Source organism: Fundulus heteroclitus, chromosome 13 (genome assembly GCF_011125445.2).
Source record: "Fundulus heteroclitus isolate FHET01 chromosome 13, MU-UCD_Fhet_4.1, whole genome shotgun sequence".
NCBI lineage: Eukaryota > Metazoa > Chordata > Actinopteri > Cyprinodontiformes > Fundulidae > Fundulus > Fundulus heteroclitus.
The window spans coordinates 38,800,514-38,816,517 of NC_046373.1; the positions used below are offsets into that span (position 1 = coordinate 38,800,514).

Below are 16,004 nucleotides of genomic sequence, written 5' to 3' on the forward strand. Positions count from 1 at the left end.
AAGGAGGGGTCTGTGGCACATTCACCCCCCAGATAATCCAACCGATTTACCGGAGATGGCATGAGAGCAGCTGTGAGGAGTCCCGCTGCTGCCTTTGTCTGCAGCTACCAGGATGGAGGCCATGCCGCCAGTCAGGGCTCCAGGTCACATGAGGCCATGGAGGCTCCGTGGAGCATGCATATGTGCAGAAAATGGGTGAAATCCTGAGAAGTGATGCGTTATTTTGCATTGAATCAAAAACATCTGCATGAAGCTGGTGCAGAACGATCAGTGGTTGCCACCTCCTCTGCAGGAGTGCTGAGTGTCCGGGTTGGCCGGTTTCTAATCTCCCTGCCTCTGTCTGCAGTCCCGTTATGTGCAACTACGACCGGCTCGTCGTGTAAACACAAGATTACCGACACAGCTGAGCTGCTTCCTGCCAGAAGCCCTTAAAGTTGGCGGTGCTGACTCAGCAGGAGGCTGCAGAGCATGCTGGAAGTTTGCACAGCCGCTGCAGGCCGGCATGCAACCAGCCGCCTCGACCTTTTAACCGCAGGCCAGCAGCCAGGTGATGAACGAGGCCCTGAGAGATCATGGGAGCTGTGAGCCAGAAGAGCCCCCCCCCCCCCTGTGGTCTTCCTCTCAGGCCCCAGCAGCTAAAACAAATGAATTTCCTGTTTATGAGAATGCGGTGGAGCAGTTTTACCTCAGCAAACCATGAACGGACCGTTGAGCTGCTGTCAGGTCTGCAGCCAAACGTCAAGGTCTGAGGAAAGATTTGATGAAATGTTTCACGACGGGGCGCCTTTGGAGGCTCGTTTAAAACCGTCTTTTAAAATGTGAGAAATGTACCATTAAAAGATCGTTAAGACAGGCTTTGTGAATCCTGCAGGAAAGAGGAGATAGATAACGTTTACGTCTGACTCTAGAGCCTGAAATCCACCGTCCTGCTCAGAGTAATATGCAGCTTTAGGTGACTCTAGAGTCAAAGGAAGAAATACATTTTAAGCATGAGAACTGTCCACTTTGGAGGTTAACTTTAGATCTTAATATTGTCCGTTTTTACCTCACACCAATAAATTTTTATCATCCTGTTTCCAGTTTTTGGACTTCTGCTGCGTTTCTCTCCGTTGCAACAGTTTTGTTGAACTGAAGTTGCTGAGTTGCTCACGTTTCTTCAGAGGTTGTCTAAACCATTCGCAGTTCTGTAATCTGTCTTTGTTTTACGTTGCATCTTTAATCCTGCAGCGCCTCCTTCTCTTTTGTCTCACTCCTCTCTCCCTGACCGTCTCTTTCAAGGCCAACTGGCATAGCAATAATCTTAGAACAATAACAATCTTTGCTGATTTGGCACCAAAAATGATCAAACTTGGCTCCTTTAGCTCCATCGGTGTACACTGCAAAAACAGAACTAAAAATAAGTAAAAATTTCTTGAAATGAGTGCGTTTGTCCTTGATCTGAGCCAGTAAATAGATTATCTGCCAATGGAATGCGTCATTTTTATCCCTATAATAAGATAATTAAATATTCTTCACTTGAAATAAGATGAGTTGTTTCTATTTTAAATGCAAAAATCTTATTCCATTGGCAGATCATCTTATTTAACCGCTCAAATCAAGAATAAATGCATTCATTTCAAGACAATTGTTCTTATTTTTAGTTGTGTTTTTGCAGCGTAACGGCTCATTCTTCCACGCTCAGCTCGGTCCTCTGTCCCGTTCTCTGTCTCCTTCCGTTCGTTAAAGTCAGATCGGTGAGGTTTGTGTTATTAAGGGACTTTCTGAATCTCATTTCTCATGAGCAGAACCCACGCTGGGTTTGTTAGTGTTATTTGTTTGTTTGTGTTATTAAGGGACTTTCTGAATCTGGTTTCTCGTGAGCAGAACCCACGCTAGCCTGACAGCCCAGAGCGATGTTTGTTAGCGTCTCTGTTTCAGTGGATTCACCTCCTCGTTGACTCAGCACAGCCGCTGTGAAGCCGTGAAAGCACCGTGAGGCATTCAGGTCACTGGAAACCATAGTTTGCTCCTGCAATGCAAACTGTGAGCGGTGGAGAAGTGTGTCAGTAGGTTGTCAGGTTTCTCTGCACCACAGAGAGAAACAGAAGGTTTGTTTTGTTTTTGGTTCCCAAACGGTGAACCATGACAGAGATCTGGTCTGTCAGAGGAGAATCTGAGCCGACGCTTAAAGCCACTGGAGTGTTTTTAAACCGGGATCTTATGGTTGACACGCATTTGTTGGGTGAGACGGTAATTAGGAAATTCTTGCAGTTAAAAGCAGATTTATTCTCACTTTAGCTTTCTTATAAAACAAAACATGATATAAAACGGCCTGCTGTGTGACGACAGCGTTTAAAAACCCATTTGCCTTTTCCAGTGAAACACACATCATTTCCTGTCTTATACAGACTTTACACATATTGGCTTCTAATTGTTAGACGTAACAATTCCACAATATTAATTTACAAGCCAAAACCATTCAAAGCCATACCATAATTTACATTTCATGCAAAAGACACAATTAGGTGATGGGGCGCTCAAACACGGCGTTCGTTGTTTGCAGCGTTGCAGTGATCTGAAACTTCTCCTGTGGTGCAGAGTCGGCTACATCACCAGCAGACGGTGAGCTGTTAAATACCGTACTTTACGGACTATAAGGTGCACTTAAAATCCTTAAATCTTCTCAAATATTGATGGTGCTCCTTATCTATGATCACTGTTGTGCTTACTGACTGATTTTATGTGGTAGAATGCGCTCATAAATCTGTTAAAATGTGTAAATATGACATTGGTTATCAAAGAAGCCGCTCCGTTCACTGGATATTAGGAGCATTACGGTACACTGGGTCACCATAGATATTAAATACGTAGACACCTGGTTGGGCGGGTTCTGCCATGCTGCGGATGCGTCAGAGCGTCCGCCATGTTGGATGTGGCAGATCTGCTGTTACTCAGTCACTTAAACAGTATCAGAGGGAGTTTAATCTCAGAATATACTGTATATTCGTAAAATTTTATATTTTGTAATATTACAAATTTATTTTCGTATCCCTTTGGCTTCATTCTCCGGACTTTATTCTTGTAAATAAAAAAAATAATTATAAGAATCTAACCTGGCCCTATTACTCCAGGACTAAGATAGTTCTGCAAACTGTGACTATTCTGGAAATGTTCCCCCTTAATTCTCATAATATGACGTTTTTCTCATAATATTACCACTTTTGTCTTTTATTACTTTATTACTTTTTTCTCATATTAGTCATTTTATGTCTTTAATACTCCCCCAAAAAGTCTGTTGCTAATCTGTGTCTATACCAGATCTTTAAAGGTTCATGGTTTTATGAAATAATGAAAACCACAAAGATTAGATTTAACCAACTGACTTTTATATTCATAACACACACATATATATATATATTTCTCTTTCTCTCCGTCTCTCTCTCTCTCATATATATATATATATATATATATATATATATATATATATATATATATATATATATATATATATATATATATATATATATATATATATATATATATATAAAATATGCATACATCTATAATCTTAACATATGACTGTAATGTCTAAACTAGAAGTGCATTCATGTAAGGCAGCCTGGAGTACGCGCTGGCAACAATAGACCTAGTAAGTTAATTAATATAAAGTTTATTTAGGCCTGATGTCAGAAACAGGGCAGAGTAGTCCAGATACTCTGAGAGAGCTGTGGATGAGGAGGAGAGATATTACAGACTAGGGAAGAATATTTAATGCGCCTTATGGTCCGAAAAATATGTAATTAGCTGATTAGACTGGGACATGAGTTTCCAATATTTCACTTTTCAATATTTCACTTTAGTCAGAGACTGAATTTTGATATATTTTAAATTAACATTACTTTTTAAATGTTTTAAATGGCCAGCTCATCCGGTTAAAACAGATTCTGCTTGCTCCTCAGTGTTTGTCTCCCAGCGGCCGTCCGGTACCGACGGTTCTGGACTGGAGTGTTCCCTCCTGTGGTCCAGAACGTCTCCTAATACCTTAAATCTGTCTCGTTCTTCGGTTCTTCGGGCTTCTTGAAGGTCTTTCAGGGTTTTTCTTTGGACTTTGGCTTCTTTTTCACTCGGTTTCAGGCCCGTTCAGGTCCGGTTTAGGAAAAGCTCCTGTGAGGAACCCACCTCAGACCCGATTGGGTCCGGTTCTTCTTCTGCAGAGAGCGCTCCAGAAAGCCTGGAGAACCGTTGATGAGAACAGGTCAAATCTGCAGAAAGCAGGGCAGGTTCTGCTGTGTTCTGGCCGGTTCTCCCGACCCGAACGTCTCCTCCCGCGTCAGCTTTGGGCTTTACTGAGCCGAGCTGCACACAGTGGCATCGGGTCAGAACCAGTAAGAACCAGAGCCGTTCAGTAGTCTCTGGGGCGACCCGGTTGGATGGAGCTCCTGTGGTCTGGTTCTGGTGCATCGACCCATGTCCTGGTGCTGGTTCTGCTTCTGGTTCTGGTCTGTGCAGACTGAGGTCCAAGAGGAGATCCAAGCTCAGACCTGATCAGGAACCATTTCACGATGACATCAGGGCTGGTTTAACGGAACCGGGTCCGATTGGATCTCATCCTGAAACCAACAGCTCAGGTTCCCTCCATCCTGGGTCTGCAGAGCAGAACCTAGAACCCGGGTTTCTGGAATTTTACAGAATTTATTCCTTATTGCAAAAAGTTGGTTCCTTCCTTCCTTCCTTCCTTCCTTCCTTCCTTCCTTCCTTCCTTCCTTCCTTCCTTCCTTCCTTCCTTCTGTCCTTCCTTCTGTCCTTCCTTCCTTGTATCCATCCTTCCTTCCTTGTGTCCTTCTTCCTTCCTTCCTTGTATCCATCCTTCCTTGTATCCATTCTTCCTTCCTTGTGTCCTTCTTCCTTCCTTCCTTGTATCCATCCTTCCTTCCTTGTGTCCTTCCTTTCTTCCTTCCTTCCTTCCTTTCTTGTATCCATCCTTCTTTCCTTCCTACCTTGTGTCCATCCTTCTTTCCTTCCTACCTTGTATCCATCCTTCTTTCCTTCCTACCTTGTATCCATCCTTCTTTCCTTCCAACCTTGTATCCATCCATCCTTCCTTCCATTCTTCCTTCCTTCCTTGTATCCATCTATCCTTCCTCCCTTCCTTCCTTGTATCTACCCATCCTTCCTTGTGTCGTTCCTTTCTTCCTTCCTTGTATCATCCCTCCTTCCTTCCTTCCTTCCTTGTATCCATCCTTCCTTCCTTGTGTCCTTCTTCCTTCCTTCCTTGTATCATCCTTCCTTCCTTGTGTTCTTCATTTCTTCCTTCCTTCCTTCCTTCCTTCCTTGTATCCATCCTTCCTTCCTTGTGTCCTTCATTTCTTCCTTCCTTCCTTCCTTTCTTGTATCCATCCTTCTTTCCTTCCAACCTTGTATCCATCCTTCTTTCCTTCCAACCTTGTATCCATCCATCCTTCCTTCCATTCTTCCTTCCTTCCTTGTATCCATTCTTCCTTCCTTCCTTGTATCCATCCATCCTTCCTCCCTTCCTTCCTTGTATCTACCCATCCTTCCTTGTGTCGTTCCTTTCTTCCTTCCTTGTATCATCCCTCCTTCCTTGTGTCCTTCCTTCCTTCCTTCCTTGTATCATCCTTCTTCATTGTGTCCTTCTTCCTTCCTTTCTTGTATCCATCCTTCTTTCCTTCCTACCTTGTATCCATCCTTCTTTCCTTCCTACCTTGTATCCATCCTTCTTTCCTTCCAACCTTGTATCCATCCATCCTTCCTTCCATTCTTCCTTCCTTCCTTGTATCCATCCATCCTTCCTCCCTTCCTTCCTTGTATCTACCCATCCTTCCTTGTGTCGTTCCTTTCTTCCTTCCTTGTATCATCCCTCCTTCCTTGTGTCCTTCCTTTCTTCCTTCCTTGTATCATCCCTCCTTCCTTGTGTCCTTCCTTCCTTCCTTGTATCATCCCTCCTTCCTTGTGTCCTTCCTTTCTTCCTTCCTTGTATCATCCCTCCTTCCTTGTGTCCTTCCTTTCTTCCTTCCTTGTATCATCCATCCTTCCTTGTGTCCTTCCTTTCTTCCTTCCTTGTATCATCCCTCCTTCCTTGTGTCCTTCCTTTCTTCCTTCCTTGTATCGTCCATCCTTCCTTGTGTCCTTCCTTCCTTCCTTCCTTGTATCATCCCTCCTTCCTTGTGTCCTTCCTTTCTTCCTTCCTTGTATCATCCATCCTTCCTTCCTTTTTTCCTTCCTTCCTTCTTTCCTTGTATCCATCCCTCCTTCCTAGTATCCATCCATCCTTCCTTCCTTCCTTGTATCATCCCTCCTTCCTTGTGTCCTTCCTTTCTTCCTTCCTTGTATCATCCCTCCTTCCTTGTGTCCTTCCTTTCTTCCTTCCTTGTATCATCCCTCCTTCCTTGTGTCCTTCCTTTCTTCCTTCCTTGTATCATCCATCCTTCCTTGTGTCCTTCCTTTCTTCCTTCCTTGTATCATCCCTCCTTCCTTGTGTCCTTCCTTTCTTCCTTCCTTGTATCATCCCTCCTTCCTTGTGTCCTTCCTTTCTTCCTTCCTTGTATCATCCATCCTTCCTTGTGTCCTTCCTTTCTTCCTTCCTTGTATCATCCCTCCTTCCTTGTGTCCTTCCTTTCTTCCTTCCTTGTATCATCCCTCCTTCCTTGTGTCCTTCCTTTCTTCCTTCCTTGTATCATCCCTCCTTCCTTGTGTCCTTCCTTTCTTCCTTCCTTGTATCATCCCTCCTTCCTTGTGTCCTTCCTTTCTTCCTTCCTTGTATCATCCATCCTTCCTTCCTTTTTTCCTTCCTTCCTTCTTTCCTTGTATCCATCCCTCCTTCCTAGTATCCATCCATCCTTCCTTCCTTCCTTGTATCATCCCTCCTTCCTTGTGTCCTTCCTTTCTTCCTTCATTGTATCATCCCTCCTTCCTTGTGTCCTTCCTTTCTTCCTTCCTTGTATCATCCCTCCTTCCTTGTGTCCTTCCTTTCTTCCTTCCTTGTATCATCCCTCCTTCCTTGTGTCCTTCCTTTCTTCCTTCCTTGTATCATCCCTCCTTCCTTGTGTCCTTCCTTTCTTCCTTCCTTGTATCATCCCTCCTTCCTTGTGTCCTTCCTTTCTTCCTTCCTTGTATCATCCCTCCTTCCTTGTGTCCTTCCTTTCTTCCTTCCTTGTATCATCCCTCCTTCCTTGTGTCCTTCCTTTCTTCCTTCCTTGTATCATCCATCCTTCCTTGTGTCCTTCCTTTCTTCCTTCCTTGTATCATCCCTCCTTCCTTGTGTCCTTCCTTTCTTCCTTCCTTGTATCATCCCTCCTTCCTTGTGTCCTTCCTTTCTTCCTTCCTTGTATCATCCATCCTTCCTTGTGTCCTTCCTTTCTTCCTTCCTTGTATCATCCCTCCTTCCTTGTGTCCTTCCTTTCTTCCTTCCTTGTATCATCCCTCCTTCCTTGTGTCCTTCCTTTCTTCCTTCCTTGTATCATCCCTCCTTCCTTGTGTCCTTCCTTTCTTCCTTCCTTGTATCATCCCTCCTTCCTTGTGTCCTTCCTTTCTTCCTTCCTTGTATCATCCATCCTTCCTTCCTTTTTTCCTTCCTTCCTTCTTTCCTTGTATCCATCCCTCCTTCCTAGTATCCATCCATCCTTCCTTCCTTCCTTGTATCATCCCTCCTTCCTTGTGTCCTTCCTTTCTTCCTTCATTGTATCATCCCTCCTTCCTTGTGTCCTTCCTTTCTTCCTTCCTTGTATCATCCCTCCTTCCTTGTGTCCTTCCTTTCTTCCTTCCTTGTATCATCCCTCCTTCCTTGTGTCCTTCCTTTCTTCCTTCCTTGTATCATCCCTCCTTCCTTGTGTCCTTCCTTTCTTCCTTCCTTGTATCATCCATCCTTCCTTGTGTCCTTCCTTTCTTCCTTCCTTGTATCATCCCTCCTTCCTTGTGTCCTTCCTTTCTTCCTTCCTTGTATCATCCCTCCTTCCTTGTGTCCTTCCTTTCTTCCTTCCTTGTATCATCCATCCTTCCTTGTGTCCTTCCTTTCTTCCTTCCTTGTATCATCCCTCCTTCCTTGTGTCCTTCCTTTCTTTCCTTCCTTGTATCATCCCTCCTTCCTTGTGTCCTTCCTTTCTTCCTTCCTTGTATCATCCCTCCTTCCTTGTGTCCTTCCGTTCTTCCTTCCTTGTATCATCCCTCCTTCCTTGTGTCCTTCCTTTCTTCCTTCCTTGTATCATCCCTCCTTCCTTGTGTCCTTCCTTTCTTCCTTCCTTGTATCATCCATCCTTCCTTCCTTTTTTCCTTCCTTCTTTCCTTGTATCCATCCCTCCTTCCTAGTATCCATCCATCCTTCCTTCCTTCCTTGTATCCATCCTTCCTTCCTTGTATCCTTCCTTCATTCCTTCCTGTCCCTCTCAGCAGTCTGTAAACGAGCCGTGTTTCCTTTCCTTACACCAGTTTCCTGCAGTCGTGCCGTTGACCCGGTTCAGGTTCTCTGGTACCAGTAATTTAAAGGTTCTGTCTGGGGCGGTTCTGGCTCTGTGGTCGGGTTTCCTGGTGCTCTAACCGTGCTCTCTGTGCTTCCTCTCCCGGCAGAGATGTGGTACTGGGTCTTCCTCTGGTGTCTCTTCTCCTCGCTCTTCGTCCACGGCGCCGGGGGGCTGCTGATGTTGGTCATGCTTCCTTGTGTCCTTCCTTTCTTCCTTCCTTGTATCATCCCTCCTTCCTTGTGTCCTTCCTTTCTTCCTTCCTTGTATCATCCCTCCTTCCTTGTGTCCTTCCTTTCTTCCTTCCTTGTATCATCCATCCTTCCTTCCTTTTTTCCTTCCTTCCTTCTTTCCTTGTATCCATCCCTCCTTCCTAGTATCCATCCATCCTTCCTTCCTTCCTTGTATCATCCCTCCTTCCTTGTGTCCTTCCTTTCTTCCTTCATTGTATCATCCCTCCTTCCTTGTGTCCTTCCTTTCTTCCTTCCTTGTATCATCCCTCCTTCCTTGTGTCCTTCCTTTCTTCCTTCCTTGTATCATCCCTCCTTTCCTTGTGTCCTTCCTTTCTTCCTTCCTTGTATCATCCCTCCTTCCTTGTGTCCTTCCTTTCTTCCTTCCTTGTATCATCCCTCCTTCCTTGTGTCCTTCCTTTCTTCCTTCCTTGTATCATCCCTCCTTCCTTGTGTCCTTCCTTTCTTCCTTCCTTGTATCATCCCCTCCTTCCTTGTGTCCTTCCTTTCTTCCTTCCTTGTATCATCCATCCTTCCTTGTGTCCTTCCTTTCCTTCCTTCCTTGTATCATCCCTCCTTCCTTGTGTCCTTCCTTCTTCCTTCCTTGTATCATCCCTCCTTCCTTGTGTCCTTCCTTTCTTCCTTCCTTGTATCATCCATCCTTCTTGTGTCCTTCCTTTCTTCCTTCCTTGTATCATCCCTCCCTTCCTTGTGTCCTTCCTTTCTTCCTTCCTTGTATCATCCCTCCTTCCTTGGTGTCCTTCCTTTCTTCCTTCCTTGTATCATCCCTCCTTCCTTGTGTCCTTCCTTTCTTCCTTCCTTGTATCATCCCTCCTTCCTTGTGTCCTTCCTTTCTTCCTTCCTTGTATCATCCATCCTTCCTTCCTTTTTTCCTTCCTTCCTTCTTTTCCTTGTATCCATCCCTCCTTCCTAGTATCCATCCATCCTTCCTTCCTTCCTTGTATCATCCCTCCTTCCTTTGTGTCCTTCCTTTCTTCCTTCATTGTATCATCCCTCCTTCCTTGTGTCCTTCCTTTCTTCCTTCCTTGTATCATCCCTCCTTCCTTGTGTCCTTCCTTTCTTCCTTCCTTGTATCATCCCTCCCTTCCTTGTGTCCTTCCTTTCTTCCTTCCTTGTATCATCCCTCCTTCCTTGTGTCCTTCCTTTCTTCCTTCCTTGTATCATCCATCCTTCCTTGTGTCCTTCCTTTCTTCCTTCCTTGTATCATCCCTCCTTCCTTGTGTCCTTCCTTTCTTCCTTCCTTGTATCATCCCTCCTTCCTTGTGTCCCTTCCTTTCTTCCTTCCTTGTATCATCCATCCTTCCTTGTGTCCTTCCTTTCTTCCTTCCTTGTATCATCCCTCCTTCCTTGTGTCCTTCCTTTCTTCCTTCCTTGTATCATCCCTCCTTCCTTGTGTCCTTCCTTTCTTCCTTCCTTGTATCATCCCTCCTTCCTTGTGTCCTTCCTTTCTTCCTTCCTTGTATCCATCCCTCCTTCCTTGTGTCCTTCCTTTCTTCCTTCCTTGTATCATCCCTCCTTCCTTGTGTCCTTCCTTTCTTCCTTCCTTGTATCATCCATCCTTCCTTCCTTTTTTCCTTCCTTCTTTCCTTGTATCCATCCCTCCTTCCTAGTATCCATCCATCCTTCCTTCCTTCCTTGTATCCATCCTTCCTTCCTTGTATCCTTCCTTCATTCCTTCCTGTCCCTCTCAGCAGTCTGTAAACGAGCCGTGTTTCCTTTCCTTACACCAGTTTCCTGCAGTCGTGCCGTTGACCCGGTTCAGGTTCTCTGGTACCAGTAATTTAAAGGTTCTGTCTGGGGCGGTTCTGGCTCTGTGGTCGGGTTTCCTGGTGCTCTAACCGTGCTCTCTGTGCTTCCTCTCCCGGCAGAGATGTGGTACTGGGTCTTCCTCTGGTGTCTCTTCTCCTCGCTCTTCGTCCACGGCGCCGGGGGGCTGCTGATGTTGGTCATGCTGCAGCGCCACAAGTGGGGCCGCCTCATCACCCTGGTGCTGGTCAGCGTGGGGTTCCTGGCCTCCCTCTCCGGAGCCGTCATCACCAGTAAGTGCACGCATGGTGGGGGGGGGGGGCAAATGTGAGGCCAAACTGGGCCATCAGCAGAACAATGAGGCCAAACGCAGCAGAAGAAAATAATCAAGATGTTATAGTGGCCTAGTCAAAGTCCAGACCTTAACCTGGTTAACCTGGTGGTGTAGTCCAGGTCATGATCTATCCAACAAAAAGGTTAAAAAATAAAACAGCTGGATAGAAATCCAGTTGTTTTATTTTTAACCTTTTTATGGAGTAATCCAGGTCATTGCCACCAGGGGGAGCCAGAGGTGTATTAAAACCAATAGAAAAACAATCAGCAGAATAAAACAGGTTCTGTAAACTGAGCATCTTCATTCTTTTAGATTTACATCTAGGAAGGTTCAGATTGAGCTTTTTATTTCTTCACCTTTCACTGAATGAGTCCCTCCATCACAGCTGCTCCCAGAATAGACCAACGCTTTATTATTAATGTGTGGCGGATGGGGGTGGGGCTGCCTGGTATTCACCAAACCCAGAGAGAGGAGAGGCTCCAGCTGGAGGAGGATGAAGGAAATGTCAGAGTGGAGCGAAAATGTCAATCTGCACTGCAAAAAAAGAACTAAAATTAAGTAATAATTTCTCAAAATGAGTTCATTTGTCCTTAATCTGAGCAAATAAATAGCATTATCTGTATTTTGACCCCTAAAATAAGATAATTAGATACGATGCACTTGAAATAGGATGACGGAGATGAGTTGTTCATATTTTAAGTGCAAAAATCTAGGAACATCATTTAAACTTGCTGCTCAAATCAAGGACAAATACACTAATTTTGCTCACTTTTAGTTTTCTTTTTGCAGTGTGCAAACCTCAGAACCCGTTTCATTAGATCAGAGGTGCGGTTTTTCTTTGCATCCTGATCCATTTCTTCTCCTGAACGGGATTTGCTTCCTGCTTCCCCCTTTGAGTCTTTTTATGCCTGAATGATTTATGAGACAAACCCTCTGACATATTTTGTGAAATAATTTCAGGGGCGACACCATTTAAAGACTTAAAAACACAAAGGGATTTTAAAATAATCCTAAAATTAACCGGCAACCTGTGGGAATGTGTGTGTCTTGGTAAGAAGACGTCCTGCAGCGTTTTGTTCCGACTGTATAAATACAGTTTGCTGAATAAATAATTGGCGTCATCAGGAGCTGAGAAAGAAGATTCAACAACTGCCGTAATTTGGCCATCAAACCTGAAGTTATTGTCCATTTTAAAACCAAAGTTAGTCACTGTTGGCTGAAAAAGAAGAGATCTGCAAACAGTGTTGGGGAGAAAACTTTCTAAATGTATTTAGTTACAGAATTCTGAATACCTGCTTTAAAATGTATTCCATTAACCATGGTACTGTATTCTAAATACTTGGAATACTTACCCTTAAAACTGCATCTAAGCCTATTAAATGTCACATTATGCACTGGGAGTTATTCCCTCAGGAAAACAAATATATTAATGCTAAACATTACTGACTAGTAAAATAAATAAAACTATTACAAATAATAGTAGGTTATTAGATTATATTTCTGTTTCTGTAATAATGGGACAAAGTGCTTGAACATAGCAGCAACTCTGTTAACATTGCATCTCTCTAAAAGTCAGCATTTTTTCTTTCCCTTTTTGATTCACAAAATAAAATAAAATAAATGAAAGCCATGCCAGAAAATATGGTACAAAAACTAAACCAAAGATACTGCAAGTAAAACAATTTAAACAAAGGTTGCATCTTCATGCTGGTTATTAAAACCTCTTTGCTAAGAACAATACTGCAAACATTTGCAGAACGCTACAAGTAAACATAATTAAGTTTTATTTCAAGGCAAACATAGTGAGTTGCCACCAAACTCCCTTCTGTATTCTTCGGACTATAAGTCACACTTTTTCATTGGCCAATCCTGACCAAGGAGTAAACATTACCGTCTGTAGCCACAAGAGGGCGCTCTAGGCTTGTGAAAACTATATGCTGCTCCTGTACCACATAAAGTCAATTAAAACATTAACTTATAGACAATAAAGACTCTGTTGTCTGGGCGTGTTACAACTTCTCTAATGAACGTCAGCTTTATGTTGCTCTGAAACATCCGTATCGTACTGTTAGCTTAGCACGTAGCACCGTTACGCCCACGGTCTGATTTAGCCGTAATTGTGACCACTAATGGCCGTTACGCTGAAATAGATAAAAGTTGCTGGTAGGAGTTGCTAATTTACTCCATTCATCCTCCCAGGTATGTTGTGGATGCTGCTGTGTAATTTAATAAATTAGTTTACCAGAATAAATGTCAGTTTTTAGTCTTGGATTGCGTGAAATAAATGTTAAATAAATCCATATAGTCCGGTGCGACTTAAATATGTTTTTTCCTCTTATGACACATTTTTTAACTGATGCGACTTATATTCCGGAGCGACTTACAGTCTGAAAAATACGTAATATGATTAATCAACAGTCCAATAAAGACAGTTGTAGCGCAGCATTTCAAAGGGCTTAACGGATATTCGGTTGCGATGAGGAGCGACAATGAGTCGTGCCTATCTGAAGAATCGCTCTAACTTTATTGGTCTACAGATGGGTACAAACAAGGGTTAGGGTTAGTCATCACTTGCAACAAGCCATGTCTCTGAATGCATCAGATGAACTTAACATTTTCTGCCATTTCTCTAATCGTCCGTTTATTTCTGTTTAGCTGCTGTAAACACACTAACTATTCTAAATCATCGTTTACAACAACATTGCGCGGCCATTTTGGAAGTGACATCAATCGTTTCTCCTCTTTTTACTGCATTTCCACTAGTTGTGTTGAGTACTGCCCCCCTGTGTTCATGGTGAGTACTGCACCTATGTCCGTGTCTAGTATAAACATCTATACAACGCGCCCAGACTGCACGCAACCCAACGCACGAGTATAACTCAGCCTTTAGACCGCGGCGTGTTATTTACAGAGGACATGGTGTTATTTAAATTTCCAGATTTAAAATGGTAACCATGGGGATACAGCTGCTTATAATTGGTAGTCTAAATCCGTAACGGCCTGTAAGCTAGGCCTGTGATGTGCTACCAGAGACCATCACCTGCGTCTCATTAAAGGCTAAACCACTGAGCTATATAATACACTGGAGTGCTGATTTAGCTGAAAAAACTGAAGTCACTGGCCGCCATCTTGCTCCTCCCTACTCTCACAGAATCCCACAGGATTTGGTTGCAACAACAAGCAGTTTTCTGGCTGAATTAAAACGTTTCACAGGTAATTCTACAGTCAGTGGATGTACTAACACTATCAACTACTAGGAAATTAGGTGCTTAAATATTATACGTTATTCATATGAAATATATATATATATATGTGTGTGTGTGTATATATAGGTATGTGTATATGTATATATGTATACATATATGTAAATATGTTTTTGTATGTTGTTATTTATATATTTATAAATGTTATTTATATATATATATATATATATATATATATATATATATATATATATATATATATATATATATATATATATATATTTAAATTAATAAAATGCAAAATATTTCAGCACATGACTTTTTACTTGCTAGTTTTAGAACATAACATAAAAGTATATGGCATTTGACATTTTAAAAGTCTTAAGCCCCCCCTGAACATGAGAAAATCCTCGTTATTCGATGCTGTAGCGCACATATTCCCTAGTTACTGGGGGGAAATAGGGAGTACCAATATGGCGGCTGGTGGCTTCACAGTGACTCGTTCTAACAGCGGCTATTAGCACTCCAGTGGATAATATAGCTCAGTGGGCTAAAGCAGAGAAGCAGAGCCCACCTAACACTCCAGAAGATGTTTAACGTTTTGGTCTTTGCAGGACTTTCTGCTCCATGATGTCAGTTTTAGTCGATTACTGGACTCTGTCTGTGTTCTGCTGCAGGCGCTGCGGTGGCGGGGGTGTACCGCGTGGCGGGGAAGCGCATGGCGCCGCTGGAGGCGCTGGTGTTTGGCGTGGGCCAGACCACCCTCTCCGTCGTCATCTCCTTCTCTCGCATCCTGGCCACCCTGTGAGGAAGACCTTCGGCGGGATGAAGGGCAGACGCTGGCGGAGGAGCGGAGCGAGCGATTTGAGTTCAGCGGAGACTTGGAGGTGGGAGAAGAGAGAGCGCCCTCTGCTGGTTCTGGAGTATTAATGCAGCGGTCTGTGGTCCAGATGAAGCTTCCTGTGCCAAAATCCTGCTGCTGCTGCTGCTGCAGACTCTGGAGTTTCTCTGGAAAACTCCTTTCTTAGACGATAAAACTGAAGCAACGCCACCATCTGGGTAGCAGCTGAAGAGCAGCAGGTGTTCGCCGAGCCACGAGCCAACAGTGTTCATCACGCGGGTCGTCAGCGCGGATGCTTCGGATCTCCAGCTGGGAGGAGCAGCAGAAAACCAGTAAACATTGGATCAAACTCATGAAGCTCGATGTCAGCGGGAGCCACCAGGGAGATGGGTCAGACGCCTGAACTGCTTCTGGACCGGGGGAAAGCTGGGGCGGTGTTTCAGGGCCAGTTCTGGAGCCCGGCTCATGGAGACGCAGGACGGGCGTCCATCAGGACGGGTGTCCATCAGGACGGGCGTCCATCAGGACGGGTGTCCATCAGGACGGGCGTCCATCAGGACGGGTGTCCATCAGGACGGCATCGGCTCTGATTCTCAGTCAGCGGCAGCTCAAGGAGCTCCGGACGCCATGCAGCAATCAGAATGTCGGCCATGTTGTGAGGGGCAGGGCTGCTTGGTGACGGGCTTCTAATGAACAATGGAGCTTATTGACATTTTATAAACTGATCCGGTTATATTAGTTCCGGTTAAGGTGACCAGAACAAGAACTGCAAATCAAAAATAAGACAAAACGACAAAGATAATGAGCTTAAAGGAAGCTTAATTTACCCGTGAAACACACCGAAGCGCTTAATGGGTTCAGTTTCAGGTGGGACAGCCGAGGAGACGCTGCACAGGTTTTAATAATAATAAAAATAACCTCTGCTCTATTACTAGTCTTAAAAAATATCAGTGATAAACAGAATACAAGTCAGGTTCTGCAGAACCATGACACATATCATCACATATCATCACAATACAAACAGTCCAATAAAAAAGATCAAAATGCAAAATTCAGCTGAAGAAAACAGCAAAAGCTGCAACAACCCGGCTGTGTAGCCGTGCACATCTGTAATTTATTATGTCTGGCAGCATCCCACATCTGGACTGGGTCTCCAGACCAGGAGGACTTCTCACAGCT

The 16,004-nt window shown here is 43.9% G+C and overlaps 1 protein-coding gene across 1 annotated transcript in view; it reads left to right on the plus strand.

Annotated features, from left to right (window-relative positions):
• tmem170b (transmembrane protein 170B) overlaps positions 1-15,110 on the plus strand; it is a 15,397-nt gene extending 287 nt beyond the window's left edge. The window contains exons 2-3 of the mRNA XM_036145723.1: positions 10,570-10,740; positions 14,662-15,110. Of these exons, the coding sequence (XP_036001616.1) occupies positions 10,570-10,740; positions 14,662-14,792 (302 nt within the window). The 3' untranslated portion in view covers positions 14,793-15,110. The remainder of the gene's footprint in view (positions 1-10,569; positions 10,741-14,661) is intronic.
• Positions 15,111-16,004: the final 894 nt, after the last annotated feature.